Below are 16,496 nucleotides of genomic sequence, written 5' to 3'. Positions count from 1 at the left end.
GATGAAGAAGTCCTTGACCTCAGAGAGAGAGAGAGAGAGAGAGAGAGAGAGGGGGGGGGGGTTAAATGCTGAGATATGGTCGTGTAAAGTTGATATTATTATTATTATATCCCTCTCTCTCTCTCTCTCTCTCTCTCTCTTTCTGTGTTTAGGCTTAAATTCGATAATAAGGGGATATATATATATATATATATATATGTGGACAGAGAGAGAGAGAGAGAGAGAGAGAGAGAGAGAGAATGTTAAAATATGGTGGCATAAAGTTGATATTATTACTCTCTCTCTCTCTCTCTCTCTCTCTCTCTCTCGCTTGAATTCATTAATAAAGGTATATATATACTGTATATACCCGTTCACATACTACCGCTAGAGTGTTATGGGGTCCTTTGACTGATCAGACAGTACATCATTGGATCCTTCTCTCTGGTTACGGTTCATTTTCCCTTTACCTACACATACACCGAATAGTCTGGCCTATTCTTTACAGATTCTCCTCTGTCTTCATACAACTGACAATACTATTATTATCAAACAATTCTTCACCCAAAGGGTTAACTACCGCACTGTAATAGTTCAGTGGCTACTTTCCTCTTGTTAAGGGTAGAAGAGACTCTTTAGCTATGGTAAGCAGCTCTTTTAGGAAAAGGACACTCCAAATCAAACAATTGCTCTCTAGTCTTGTCCTGTTCGTAATACTAGGCATACAGTTAATTCTAATAGCCAGGCCTTCTCCATCATGAGGCTCAATACTACACGGTATTCTAGAAGTTTTATTCCAGCTGTGACCAAGTTGTGGAATGATCTTCCTAATAGGGTAGTTGAATCGGTAGAACTTCAAAAGTTCAAAGTTGGAGCAATGTTTTTATGTTGAACAGGCTTACATAAGTCCTTTTATAGTTTATATATGACATATATGTTTTAATATTGTTACGTTTTTAAAATATCTTATTTTAATTTTCATTACTTCTTATATCGTTTATTTATTTGCTTATTTCCTTTCCTCACTGGGCTATTTTTCCCTGTTGGAGCCCTTGGGCTTATAGCATCTTGCTTTTACAGCTAGACAGCTAGGGTTGTAACATAGATAGTAATAGTAACAACAATAATAATAATGTATATATATTATATTATATGGAGAGAGAGAGAGAGAGAGAGAGAGAGAGAGAGAGAGAGAGAAAGTTAAAATATTCCCCAAACAAATTACCTAAAAAGGTATAATTCTTACTTTTATACTTTTATAGGGAAAGCTCTCTCTCTCTCTCTCTCTCTCTCTCTCTCTCTCTCTCACGCGTCTATGGGCAAATGAGTTTGACGCTAATATAATTAAATCTTCAAGCACGTGGAACACTATGTTCGAAATTGGGCGTCGGAGGGAAAATACGTCACGAATATACACGAATTAACACTCGTGACCCAATTATGTCTGAGAGAGAGAGAGAGAGAGAGAGAGAGAGAGAGAGAGGAGAATGCATAAACACACGCAAGAATATGTTCACACGCACGCACACACACATTCGTTCTTATTTACGCATCAAGCAATATGAACAAGGACCGTGAGAAACTATCAGTTGAGAAAGAAAAAAAAAATGGACGTGCTGGGAGATTTCAACTCCCGGATAAGTAGTGATCCTGGCGCTATTATTATTATTATTATTAGCTAAGCTACAACCCTATTTGAAAAAAACAGGATGATATAAGCACAAGGGCTCTAACAGGGAAAAAAATAGCCCAGTGAGGAAAGTAAACAAGAGAGGTGACTAACAATTAGAATAAATTGGTTTATAATTAAAAAACTTAAAATAGATTTTGCATATATAAAACTATAAAAAACTTGAACATAAAACAAGAGGAATATTAAGCTGTTCTTATTGAGAGAGAGAGAGAGAGAGAGAGAGAGAGAGAGAGAGAGAGAATCTCATGTTTTTCCTACCGTGAGATTAATCCGTTTCTTATTAAGCCAAAGTGAAAGTATTGGATATCATAATAATGTTATTAGGATTAACAAATGATAATCTTCATTATGTTAATATCTAAGGTTAGGAATTGGCCAAGCAGTCAATCTATTCCGTAACCAATCACCTGTTGATTTAAAGAAAGACAGATCCAATCACATGGTATTGGCTAATCATCGTAATTATGTAGAGAGAGAGAGAGAGAGAGAGAGAGAGAGAGAGAGAGAGGAATATTTTAATATTCTCTCTCTCTCTCTCATTAAAATATTCCTCTCTCTCTCTCTCTCTCTCTCTCTCTCTCGTTTTATTTTTGAGTTCTTGTATATCTATTTCACCTTTTTTACTTTTAAACCATTTTATTCTAATTGTTAATTACCTCTTCTAGTTTATTTCCTGGTTTACTTTCCTCACTGGGCTATTTTTTCCATGTATGGAGCCCTTGCGCTTATGGCATCCTGTTTTTTTTTAAATAGGATTGTAGCTTAGCTAACAATAATAATAATAATAATAATAATAATAATAGCGACCGGATCACTACTTATCCGAGAATTGAAATCTTCCAGCACGTTTTCTCTCTCTCTCTCTCTCTCTCTCTCTCTCTCTCTCTCTATATATATATATATATATATATTAACAAATTTAAACTAAAACAAAGAGAGAGAGAGAGAGAGAGAGAGAGATAGAGAGAGAGAGAGAGAGAGAGAGAGAGAGAGAGTAAAACTTGTCATCTACATTCACTCGTATTCCAAATTACGTAAATAAAATTATTTCCCAAGATGAGTTTCTTACACAAAAAATATTTTTGGATCATCTTCAAAGTGACATAACACGTTCTCATAATTTTCAAAATAACGCAAATGATGTATAACTCTTGTAATAGTGTTACGTAACGCAATGGACACAGTATTGATCTAATATAACTTAATACGCATCATTGATTTTTGGCGGTGGGAAATTTTCGCTTAAAAAATTCGACTATGGCAAAATTAAAAACAGGGTTGAGTTTTTTAGCGGTGGGAAAAATTTCGCGATTTACCCAGCATGACTTCTTATATTCGAAATACGAAATGGAATGACGCAAGTCTTAGAGAAATAAAATATGACTTTAAACATGTGAAATAAAAAAACGAATACCAAAATAGAAAGGAAAATAGTTCCGCGATTTTAACGGTGAGAATATTTCGCGAAATGGACTGCTCATCGCTAAAGTTAAATGCCCCCTTTTTTATGCTTAATTTTCCCCAGGGAAAAATTCAACACGTTCGTTTCCCTCACTTGTCATCGTCTTAAGCTTCGTAACTCATTTATAAAACATAAATTCAAATACTTTCTAGTCCCGAGAGAGAGAGAGAGAGAGAGAGAGAGAGAGAGAGAGACAGAGAGAGAGAGAGAGAGAGAGAGAGACGTGATATGATAGAATGTATACATCTTACTTTCATATCTTCTAACCCGTTTCGATATTATCTAGATAATTGAGGAAATCCATTTCATAAGTGTTTTTTTATCCACCCCGGGATTCGAACCTATGTCGGTACTGAAACAAAGTTGGACAGGGACTCTAGCAGGCATTAGAGTGTGTGTGTGTGTGTATTTATTTATATATATATATATATATGTATATATCTATCTATCTATCTATATATATATATATATATATATGTGTGTGTGTGTGTGTGTGTGTTAATTTGCAGATGACATACTTGTGTTTAGTGAATCACGGGAGGAATTGCAAAAGATTATAGATTTGAATAGAGAAAACAGAATTTTAGGACAGAAAATGAATACGAGTAAAACTAGGATAATGTTCAATGAAAATACAAAGACAATAAATATGTTATGGACGAACCTCTAGAGATTGTTAATGAATATACCTTTTAGGACAGACTGTATGTGTTTCCCCAGGACACGAGACCAAAATTAAAAGAAGGATAAGCCTGGGATGGAGAGCATTAGGTAAAGAAAATGAGATTATGAAAAGTAAATTGCCACAGTCTCTAAAAAGAAAAGTATTTAATCAGATGATCCTACGAGTATTAACTTATGAATCCGAAATGTGGAGCCTTACTAGAGCCTTAGAATTTAAGCTAGTTACAACTCTAAGAGCTATGGGAAGAATAATGATGGGAATAACACTAAGAGACAGAAAAGGATCAATATGGATGCTAAGAAAGCTACCTAAAGTAGAGATTATTCTAACAACTTGTAAAAGAAATGGACATGGGCAGGACATATAATAAGAATGAAAGACAATAGATGGACATTAGGAATAACAGAATGTGTCCTTATACATTGTAAAAGAAGTAGGGGAAGGAAGATAAGACGATGGTTTAAAAAACTAAGGAAATTTGCGGGTATAGACTGGGGTAGAAAGACCGTAAACAATCACAAGTGGAACGACATGTTTGAGGCCTTTGTCCTGCAGTGGACTAGTAATAGCTGATATTGATGCTGATAATATATAAGCAGATACTTGCTCTTCAATATACAGGGGGATATATATATATGTATGTATATATATATATATATATATATATCTATATATATATAAATATATATATATATATATATATATAAGATACTTATATAAATTTATACTAATTTAATTCCTTTAGCCGGGTCGGCTAAAGCATAATGTTTACCCTGATTTATATCGGCGATAGAGGTTCGAACCCTTGGCTGGTTATCAATCCACTGATACAAAAAAAATGCACAAAATAACTATTAGTATGTATAGAGAGAAATATTTATCAAAGAAATTTCCATATGGGTCTGAGATTCACTGGTAGAGATATTTCGGTATTAAAGAGTGTTTGTGGACTACGAGAGAATGCTGTATATATATATATATATATATATAGCATCTTCTGACGCAAGCACTCGTTCACGCTTGGGTGAAATTTCACCCTTTCTTTTTTTTTCCTCACCATCACTCTTAAAGGCCCCCTACCCACCCCCTCTTCTCTCTCTCTCTCTCTCTCTCTCTCTCTCTCTCCATCCCTTTCACCAAAAATGCATCGCTAAGCTGTACAGATGCAGGCAGCGCAGATGAGGAGCCAGTGAAAGTAAAGAGAGAGAGAGAGAGAGAGAGAGAGAGAGAGTAGCCATCATAGGTCAAACGTCTGGGTATCTTCGTCTGCCTTTATACTTTCACTATCGAGAGAGAGAGAGAGAGAGAGAGAGAGAGAGAGAGAGAGTTGCAAGCCCTAAGCCTATCATAACTGTACTATCACTACAGTCAACTAACTACTAGGTACTTGCTATTTGTTTGCTTAACCTGATGGTCTGTCCTTTTTTTCCTGTCTATATCTGTCTTCTCTATCATTTTCCTTCTGTCAGATCTGTTCTGTCTTACACTCACTAGACTGGTCATTTCTCACTCTCTCTCTCTCTCTCTCTCTCTCTCTCTCTCTCTCTCTCCCCAGCATCACACCATAATATTATCCATCTATTCTTCACTTTCACTTGTCTGGCTCACATAAGATGATCACTCATAACAATATTCCTTTCACCAAGGTTTTACCCAGCTGGCTTTGTTTACATTCAGGAGCTCATTTGATAACCAACGGACTTTGATTTGACTCTGTGACGTCATTTTAATCTACTTGAATGTCGTACGAAATCAGAACAACTATTGTTCCTTTATAGATCGAATGTTTACATTTAGAAGCTCGTTTGATAACCAACGGACTTTGATTTGACTCAGTAACGTCATAAATAAGTTGAAATGTCGTACGAAAGCAAAATAATTATCTTTCTTTCAGAGATCGAATATCTAACGCCCCCACTCGCATTGTTTACATTCAAAAGCTCATTTGATAACCAACGGACTTTGATTTGACTATGTGACGTCATTTTAATCTATTTGAATGTCGTACGAACTCAGAACAACTATCGTTCCTTTATAGATCGAATGTCTAAAGCCCCCACTCGCATTGTTTATATCCAGTGGTTCATTTGATAACCAACGGACTTTGATTTGACTATGTTACGTTATTTCGATCCAGTTGAAATATCGTACCAACCCAGAACAATTATCGTTCCTCAAGAGGTCGAATGTCCAACGCAGGACGAAACCTTAGCTAAGCAGTTACCTACTGCAACCCGTGTCTGACCGGAAGACCGACATTACCGGTCCTCTCTTTCCTCGGCAGAAGCGGTGACCGAAATTTCAAAAGACCCTGCATTGTCAGATAATTATGACTTCAATGCGAAGCCTTTCGTGGGCCACATTCGACCGACAGCAGCTCGTTAGATCCAGTAATAAGACCTGACATACATTCGTCAGAACGGTCAGGTTTAGTGAAGTCACTCCCCCCCCCCTCACCTCCCCTCTCCTCTATTTCCTAGGGCTAACTATCCCACAGCCCCATGAATGGGTTTAAAAGATTCATTCATGTATCCTGTGTGTGTGTAATGTTAAGATATGAGTTGCCATCTAACGCTAGATTCATTTCATTTTCTGAGATGCCAAATACCTCCATATTGTAAACATTACAATCATAAAGTTTTAAATCATTTTACAATACTTGAAACTGAAGTAATTAAAAAGCCCTGAAGTAATCATATACATTTATAAGTAATTCAACTATCTTTCACCACAGGTACCCAAATAACTAACATTCATAACTACTATACCAAATACTTTTTAAAAATCTTTGGACCAAAGTTGCCAGAAACCTCCAGAGTGAACCTTGACTTTGAGTTTCCATTTACCACCAGATGCTCCAATCCTTAGAGCAACCAAACATTGATGTATTGTTAACTTTACATTGAGATTTTATCTTTTCATTACCATTGGCTTCACATCAAAAGACCGCCTTAACCCTGACATTAGACGCGATTCCCTTTTGTTTTAGGGAGCATTGTGGGCTTGAAAAAGGCTAAAACCTTTGGACTTTATAACAGAAATAATACCCGTCCCAGCTGATGAAGACGAGAAAATGGAGCAGTGTTGCCATAACGATGAGCCTCAATAAAGCTGCAGGTTTGCATGATGATACGCAACTAAGACGTGTCGATGTGAAAGCTAGCTGGATTTATTTCATGAGTTCTGAATTCTCTTTCCTCTGTGTTTCTCAATTTGGTTAATGAGTTCGTTAACTTGTTTCTTGCAGGCTGTGAGTGACATTATATTTGTTATTAAGGTATAGTATAATGCTGTCAATGGATATATTAGAGCAAGAAGGAATATAATGGATGAATTGTAATGAAAATTTAATAAAAACTATAAATTTGAAAATATCTAAAACTTACAACCCTAATGAAACCAACAACGGGTGGAACAGAGACCCTTATAAAATAAAAATATTAAATAGGCATCAGAAACCACCTATGTTACATCAATAGTAGAGTCCCCCCTCCAAACCAAGAAGCCGCCACAGCTCAAAAGAAAACGGGGTTCACTTTGGCCTACATCCACTGTCGGTCGACCTTTTCCACGTTCTTCTAACCATTTACCTTCGTGTTCTCTTACCTCCTACCCCTCCCCAATCTCCTCCACCTCCTGAAGGATTCCCCTCCCCCCCCTGCCAACCGCCCTACACACTCAGGAATCTCTACAAACCCTTCGAAAGTAGTCACAACGCTAATAGCATTTCCAACTTTACCTATTCTCGTGTACAGTGGAAATCTAAAGTTACTGATCTATATCATATCGGCCTAACAGGATATAGGTTTAAAAATTGTTTTTTGTTTTTTCAATTGTTTTCTGGGAGTTTATTTATAAATTGTTTTTGTAGCTTCACTTGAGTTCTTTAATGGTGTTTTTTTTTTTTACAATATGTTTTTTATTAATTTTCTATAGAATTTTGGTGTTTTTGTGGTATTTTCATTTCGAAATTGTTATTATTTTCCATTATATTTTGTGGGTACTAAAAAGGATATGAATGTATACATAAGTGTTTGATGTAGATTTTATACAACACATTATATATACATATATATATATATATATATATATATATACATATATATATGTATAATAATAATAATAATAATAATAATAATAATAATAATAATAATAATAAAACATAACTAATCATTTCACGAAATGTTACAACAGCCAATTGAATCGGACAATTGAATGCACGGCCATTTCATGCAAAGAGTAACCACATTGCAACTAGTTATCAATAGACTGCAAAAGTTATTTTCATAATTGAATAGTTTCGTGAAATGTGAATTTATGAAAATTTGGTGACAAAAAGTTATTACTGAATGAATCCTACAGAATTATTATTATTAATTATTATTATTATCATTTTTATTATTATTATTATTATTATCATTATTATTTTTATTAATATTATTATTATTATTATTATTATTATTCATTTTTATTATTATTATTATTATCATTTTTATTATTATTATTAATATTATTATCATTATTATTTTTATTAATATTATTATTATTACTATTATTATTATTATTACTTGCCAAGCTACAACCCTAGTTGGAAACCAAGATGCCAAAAGTCCTATAAGGGCTTCAACAAGGAAAATAGCCCAGTGAGGAAAGGAATAAGGAAACTACAAGAAAAGTAGTTAAACCCTAGTTGGAAAAAGAGAACGCTATAAGCACAGGGCTCCAATAGGGAAAAATAGCCCAGTGAGGAAAGGAAATAAGGAAACTACAAGAAAATTGGTTAAACCATAGTTGGAAAAGCAAGATGCTATAAGCCCTATAGGGACTCCAACAGGGAAAATAGCCCAATGAGGAAAGGAAATAGAGGAAACTACAAGAAAAGTAGTTAAACCCCTAGTTGGAAAAGCAGAAGGCTCCAACAGGGAAAATAGCCCAGCGAGGAAAGGAAATAAGGAAACTACAAGGAAATCAAAAGCTAAAAGAAAATATTTCAAGAACAGTCATAGCATTAGAATAAATAAATTTATTTCATATATAAACTATAATTTAAAAAAGAAAAAAGAAAAATAAGATAGAATAGTGTGCCAGAATGTATCCTCAAGCAAGAGAACTCTAACCCAAAGACAGTGGAAGGTCATGGTGCAGAGGGCTATGGCACTACCCTAGACTTAAAGAACAATAGTGTGATTTTTCCAGCAGTGTGTATAAATAATGGATTGATTTCCTCAATCAGATATGAATTGATGGAACTTTAGAAGTTCAAATTTCAGTTCAATCGCTTTCTTGATGAACGTAGAGTTTAATTTCAGTTATAATTTTAATAATATATTAATTTTAGTATCTTTGGGCTTGTAGCATTCTGTTTTATATCTAATTAAGATTGTTAATTGGCTTACAATTATAATAATATAAAAAAAAAATAGGGTAAAATGCCTATTTCAAAATGGCGGACACAAGCAGGATTGCCAACTTGGCATTTTCTGTGCCAAAAATACCTCCAAAATTGGTCCTTTTTTTCGTGCTAGATTACCTAAATTTGGCCTTTTTTAAGTTGGCTAGCCTTTAATGCAACATTTTCAGCCTTTTCCTACTAAAGACTTGGCCTTTTAAAGATTCTGTTGTTTAAAATTTAGCCTTTTTCTCACTCGGAAATCTTGGCAACCCTAGACACAAGATATCCTAAGAACAGTGGCTGTCTCTCTCTACAAATTTTCTAATGGACCGCTTAAATCTCTCTCTCTCTCTCTCTCTCTCTCTCTCTCTCTCTCTCTCTCTCTCTCTCTCTCTCTTTAATTACTGGTTAGAAAGCCCCTGTTTATGTTTTCAAGAATACCCTCAGGCTAAAGGGAAAGGAATTTTAGTATTATAATTATTTTTTAGAGTCTCTCTCTCTCTCTCTCTCTCTCTCTCTCTCTCTCTCTCTCTCTCTCTCTCTCTCTCTCTCTCTCTCTCTCTCACACAAACTTTCTTCAATATTACTTTTATTGTCCGTGCATATAATAATAATAATTATAATAATAATGATGATGATAATGATAATAATTATAATAATAATAATAATAATAATAATAATAATCAACATGATTAATAAAATGAAAATAATAATGATTATAATAAAAATAATAATCATAATAATAATTATAATAATGATTACAATAAAAACAATAAAAAAAATTATTAATAATAATAACAATAATAATAAAAAAATAATAATAATTATATAAAAATGATTAATAAATAAACTAAAATCACTAACATCCCTACACCTTATTCAAATCACCTACTGTGACTCACCACAGTTATCCAACTCCCAGGTACATGAGAAGCAAACCCCACTATCAATATCTATAAAAAATAAATATAATACTTTCTACTTTCCTCTGTGTTCCCAAACAAATCAGTCTTACTTCTTTTATAATTACTTCTTAATAATGATTATGCTGATTACTGATAATGAATTTTTTAAGGTCAAGTTCAGCCTAATTGTAGGCCTACTAATATCCCGGAAACTGTATGATTTAGGCCTATGCTTGGGGGAGAGAGAGAGAGAGAGAGAGAGAGAGAGAGAGAGAGAGAGAGAGAGAGAGAGGAGAGAGAGAGAGAGAATATAATTTTCCAAAGCATTTATTAACTATAAAAATATTCATTTATAGTGTGATATGTGATACTCCATATATCTATACATTAATAAAGAATAGGCACACATATATACAGTATATATACACAAACAAACACACACACACACACACACACACATATATATATATATATTGATATATATATATATATATATAGATAAACCTATGTTTTCGATACATTTAAAATTTTCGAATAGGCCTGTCTTTCCTGAATAAGAGTAGGACTAAGTTATAGACCTACGTTGGCAAAAAATCATAAAAAGAAAAATGAGACAAGAATTTATTGTCAAAACTTATAAATACAATGAATTCATAAATATATGTAAAATAATAATTACTAAAAGGATATTTGATGAAAAAAATGTGTATTTGAAGTACTCAGGATAGGCCTATGTTGAGAAAAACAGTCATTTAAACATAACGAATAAAAGAATCTATTGCAAATACTTATAAACATCGTAAAAATCGTATAAATACGACGAAAAGTATTGGAGAATCTATTGTAAGAGTTTATAGACATCGTAAAATCGTAAAAATACAAGGAAAAGTATTGAAGAATCTATTGTAAGAGTTTATAAACATCGTAAAATCGTATAAATGCAAGGAAAAGTATTGGAGAATCTATTGTAAGAGTTTATAGACATCGTAAAATCGTATAAATGCAAGGAAAAGTATTGGAGAATCTATTGTAAGAGTTTATAGACATCGTAAAATCGTATAAATGCAAGGAAAAGTATTGGAGAATCTATTGTAAGAGTTTATAGACATCGTAAAATCGTATAAATGCAAGGAAAAGTATTGGAGAATCTATTGTAAGAGTTTATAGACATCGTAAAATCGTATAAATACAACGAAAAGTATTGGAGAATCTATTGTAAGAGTTTTATAGACATCGTAAAATCGTATAAATGCAAGGAAAAGTATTGGAGAATCTATTGTAAGAGTTTATAGACATCGTAAAATCGTATAAATGCAAGGAAAAGTATTGGAGAATCTATTGTAAGAGTTTATAAACATCGTAAAATCGTATAAATGCAAGGAAAAGTATTGGAGAATCTATTGTAAGAGTTTATAGACATCGTAAAATCGTATAAATACAACGAAAAGTATTGGAGAATCTATTGTAAGAGTTTATAGACATCGTAAAATCGTATAAATGCAAGGAAAAGTATTGGAGAATCTATTGTAAGAGTTTATAGACATCGTAAAATCGTATAAATGCAAGGAAAAGTATTGGAGAATCTATTGTAAGAGTTTATAGACATCGTAAAATCGTATAAATGCAAGGAAAAGTATTGGAGAATCTATTGTAAGAGTTTATAAACATCGTAAAATCGTATAAATACAACGAAAAGTATTGAAGAATCTATTGTAAGAGTTTATAGACATCGTAAAATCGTATAAATGCAACGAAAAGTATTGAAGAAATCTATTGTAAATACTTATAAACATCGTAAAATCTTAAAAATACAACGAAAAGTATTGAAGAATCTATTATAATCCTTATAAACATCGTAAAATCGTATAAATACAACGAAAAGTATACAAGAATCTATTGTAAAACCGTATAAATATCGTAAAATCGTATAAATAAAACGAAAAGGATTAATCTCCGAAGAGTAATTTTGAAACCAAAGGTTTCTTTCAATCGGTTAAAAACAGAAGGATAATATAAGGTTGGGACGAAATCCTTTCTTGGGAAGGTATTCGGGAGGCCCTTGGAAGGAGCTAGGTACCAGAGAGAGAGAGAGAGAGAGAGAGAGAGAGAGAGAGAGAGAGAGAGGAGAGAGAGGAGCGGTTTATGACGACGTTTCGTACCCTTGGTTAGCGCGAGTCGTAATCCCAGCATTCTCTCTCTCTCTCTCTCTCTCTCTCTCTCTCTCTCTCTCTCTCTCCTCTCTCTCTCTCTCTCTACCGCTGCCTTCATCGTATATAGACAAAGAAATCTATATTCGAGAGAGAGAGAGAGAGAGAGAGAGAGAGAGAGAGAGAGAGAGGGAGGCAGGTGATTGGGAAAAAACATACGGGTACATTGTTATGAGACCAAGTTACGATAACATTTCTATTAATAAACTTATCTACGACATCGGTCTATAGTTAGAATTGCTCTCTCTCTCTCTCTCTCTCTCTCTCTCCTCTCTCTCTCCTCTCTCTCTCTCTCTCTAAAAGGCGAGAACAATGATATGTTAATTATATCAGTCACAACCTTCAACAAAAAATATATACAGTATATCATCTTTCTGTTGATAGAAAAAATGACATGTATACAAAGATGTATTCTGTATGTATGAGATGTGCCATCACTCAAGTTTAAGTATACAGTTGCGTATAGGTGTAGATTATGTATATGTGTATTTAATATACACATTTCTATTCCGTATAGCAGTTGGAGTATTCTTAAGCCTAGAGCTATTCTTAACCATACCTAAGGAGGTAGTTTTAAATACTTTGCTAAGTCAACAATAAGGTTTAATATTTCCCACATGTAAGATAAACTAGTTTTTAATGTTCTATATATCAAATTATATGTTTATTCTATACCACATACAAGATAAATACAATATTTTAATAAAAAACACAAACTGCCCTAGACCTATTCTTAACCATACCTAAGAAGCCAGTTTTAAATACTTTCCTAAGTCAAAATTAAGGTTTAATCTTCACCATATGCAAGATAAACTAGTTTTTAATGCTCTATATATCGAATTCTAAGTTTATTCTATACCATATATAAAATAAACCCAAAAAATAATTGATTTCTCAGCTCTCAAACTTTCACACACGGTCTATACCTATTCTTAACCATAGCTAAGAAGCCAGTTTTAAATACTTTCCTAAGTCTAACTTAAGGTTTAATCTTTACCATATGTAAGATAAACTAGTTTTAAATGCTCTATATATTAAATTATATGTTTACTCTATACCATATACAAAATAAACCCAAAAATAAGATTTCTCAGCTCTCAAACCTTCACACACGGTCTAACACATACTAAACCAAACAACAATAATAAAAGATACTACAGTTATGCTCATCTTCGACTTAATAATCAACAAATCACTTATTCATAAGAAACACAATAGGGAATAGTGCAACAGCTACACGTTGCATTGTCAATGTTAAGCTGACCATCCCCTCGTTGCATAGAGCTAGTGCACCTAACGGAACTTCTTCAATCTGGGGGTGGGGGGTGAAGATGGTGTGGGGTGAAGATGGTGGGGGGTGAAGATGGCGGGCTGAACTACTCCCTGTAGACAGCTGTTCGGGTTTAATCAGTGCTATTTGGTCTATTGAGGCTTGAAAAGATAGGGTTTTTTGTATATTGGGAATTTGTTATTTGGTGGTATTAAATATTGAGAAACATTAATAGGCTGATGTGATTGTAGGCTGAGAAGCATTACTTTTGGTGTTGAGAGAATGAAAATAAGGAGAAACATTACTAGGCTGATGTAATTGTAGGCTGAGAAGCATTACTTTTGGTGTTGAGAGAATGAAAATAAGGAGAAACATTACTAGGCTGATGTAATTGTAGGCTCAGAAGCATTACTTTTGGTGTTGAGAGAATGAAAATAAGGAGAAACATTACTAGGCTGATGTAATTGTAGGCTCAGAAGCATTACTTTTGGTGTTGAGAGAATGAAAATAAGGAGAAACATTACTAGGCTGATGTAATTGTAGGCTCAGAAGCATTACTTTTGGTGTTGAGAGAATGAAAATAAGGAGAAACATTACTAGGCTGATGTAATTGTAGGCTGAGAAACAATATCTTTGTTTTATAAGAATTAGTTTTAACCATCTATCAAAAACTATAACAAACAATAAATAAATCAAAACTCAAAATTTAAATTATATAAAACAATTAATTTCTATCATTAAACTTTACAATCAACTCAAATATAGGTTGAACATACCTAGGTCTATAATCAAACTATTTTCTAAAGTAGTATTAAACCTGGTTAAATAAGAATGTTCTATTATAATAATAAAAGATGGATAAACATCTTATATACGAAATGATAAAGAAATAAATATATACAGAGAAGTAGAATCCAGTTTTATATATAAAAAATAAGTTTCTGTGAGCAATTCCAACAAGTATACAGTTGTCGCACCTAGAGAAGAGACTCTGGACAGACATATCTTATATATTTTAATAAATCTAAGTATTTAAAGCATAAGATATGTCATTTTATAATAGATATAAGCGTGTGTCGTATAAGGAACGCATAATATTAGCCGAATTTCTTCTGGATGATTATGAGACAAGTTTACAGTTATACGTAGAGCCCTGCTGCCGGCAAGAACTAGCTCGTTGCCAGATGTCGCTAGACGCTCTAGTGGTTTTTCAGTTGTGTGCTATTAAATCGTAAAAAAAAAGTAGGAGTCAATAGCACTGGGATTAGGTTCTAATAGCACCTGCTATTGGCTATTGGTGGGTATAAGGTAGGGCTGAGATACTGGTAGCTAAAGGTCCAAGAAATGTTGGTTGGAGGAAACCAAACAGGTTAAGTCTTAAGCTGCTCGCTTGAATACAATGCGCTCTCTCTCTCTCTCTCTCTCTCTCTCTCTCTCTCTCTCTCTCTCTCTCATAGTTTCATTTCATATATGGATATTAAACTGTATATTAATCATAGAATCAGAACAAGAGAGAGAGAGAGAGAGAGAGAAGATACAATGAAATTAAAGTCATTATCACAATTTGTGCAATCACATAGGCCTACAAACAAGCAAGCTTAGACCTATTCTATAATTATAAAATCTTTCCGATATAATCAACTGAATTTTCCCATGCATAAAAAAAATATTTCTGAATCATAACAAAAATATAACAAAAAAAATTAATTAAGAAATATAAGAATTAACTTCAAATTTAAGAATGTAAGCCTATAGAGATATTTTTTTTCAGTTAGGCCTAACCTGTAGGACCACCTGGTTTAGGCAGCGTCTCCCCGTAGGACTCAACTACTATTTAAAATTCCAATCTCTCTCTCTCTCTCTCTCTCTCTGTCTCTTCCAGGTAGAATAGCATCCAAATTATTCCAAGAGGCCAACATGGCGAAAGCTTACAGTTGCCAAATATTGCCAATTTAATATATAATATCAGTTTATATCTGCACAATAACTGGTTCAAACCAGTACTTAAACCTACCTATATAATACCTATTTATTAATTCAATATCTATCTTTTTCGCATATGTTTTTTAAAAATACGAGTGACCCTTATATGGCAATACCACGGGGCAAGCGACCAGGTGACTTCTATGAGACCGAAGTAGTGATCAGACTCCAGGTACGCGGCCGCCATTTTCTTTTTCTTAAATATCTAACATTTATCAATATATACGTATTTCTACAGAAACTATAAGCAATACATTATAATGTATGATATAATATGAATGATCTTCTATGAATAATGTAGGAAATATACATAATTTACATACCTTCGGGACAATTGAAGACTTCTTCATCCTGGAAAGACAATGAAAAACAGTTGATTAATTTTATTATTATAAGAATAAAGAATTTTATCATTAAAATAAAATAATACTTTATAAACCACTCCAATAAACTGTCTCCCTTAAGTTCGAAGCCTTGACCAACAATAACCATAAAAAAAGGGTGGTAAACTGAGATGACCTGGGAATGACCTGGGCCGTGTGAGGTGAAAGAGAGATCTGATGGTGTGACCTGATGTCTTATCTCTGCTCGTTTATGACCCGATGTCCAATCTATTATGGTGGTTTCCTCAAAACACCTTTCTAAGAGCTTGGTCTGCTACCTCTCTCTCTCTCTCTCTCATATAAATATATATATATATATATATATATATATATATATATATATATATATGTATATATATATATATATATATATATATATATATATATATAACATGAAATACAGGACAAAAGCCTCAGACGTGTCAATTCATATCTGGGGTTTGCCCAGTTTTCGTCACCACGCTGGCCAACTACGGATCGGTGATGATGGGAGACTTTCGTCTGATTGCTCATAGCAAACTAACCTAGTATGTGTGA

The 16,496-nt window shown here is 33.5% G+C and overlaps 1 protein-coding gene across 2 annotated transcripts in view; it reads right to left on the bottom strand.

The window, feature by feature from the left end:
* The window catches only part of uif (sushi, von Willebrand factor type A, EGF and pentraxin domain-containing protein uif), a 78,021-nt gene that overhangs the window by 45,754 nt on the left and 15,771 nt on the right, over positions 1–16,496 (bottom strand). For both annotated transcript variants that reach the window (XM_068348908.1, XM_068348909.1), the window contains exon 3: positions 15,900–15,927. In XM_068348908.1, the coding sequence (XP_068205009.1) occupies positions 15,900–15,927 (28 nt within the window). The remainder of the gene's footprint in view (positions 1–15,899; positions 15,928–16,496) is intronic.

Source organism: Palaemon carinicauda, chromosome 25 (assembly GCF_036898095.1).
Source record: "Palaemon carinicauda isolate YSFRI2023 chromosome 25, ASM3689809v2, whole genome shotgun sequence".
NCBI classification, from domain to species: domain Eukaryota; kingdom Metazoa; phylum Arthropoda; class Malacostraca; order Decapoda; family Palaemonidae; genus Palaemon; species Palaemon carinicauda.
This window is presented reverse-complemented; position numbering and strand designations above follow the sequence as displayed.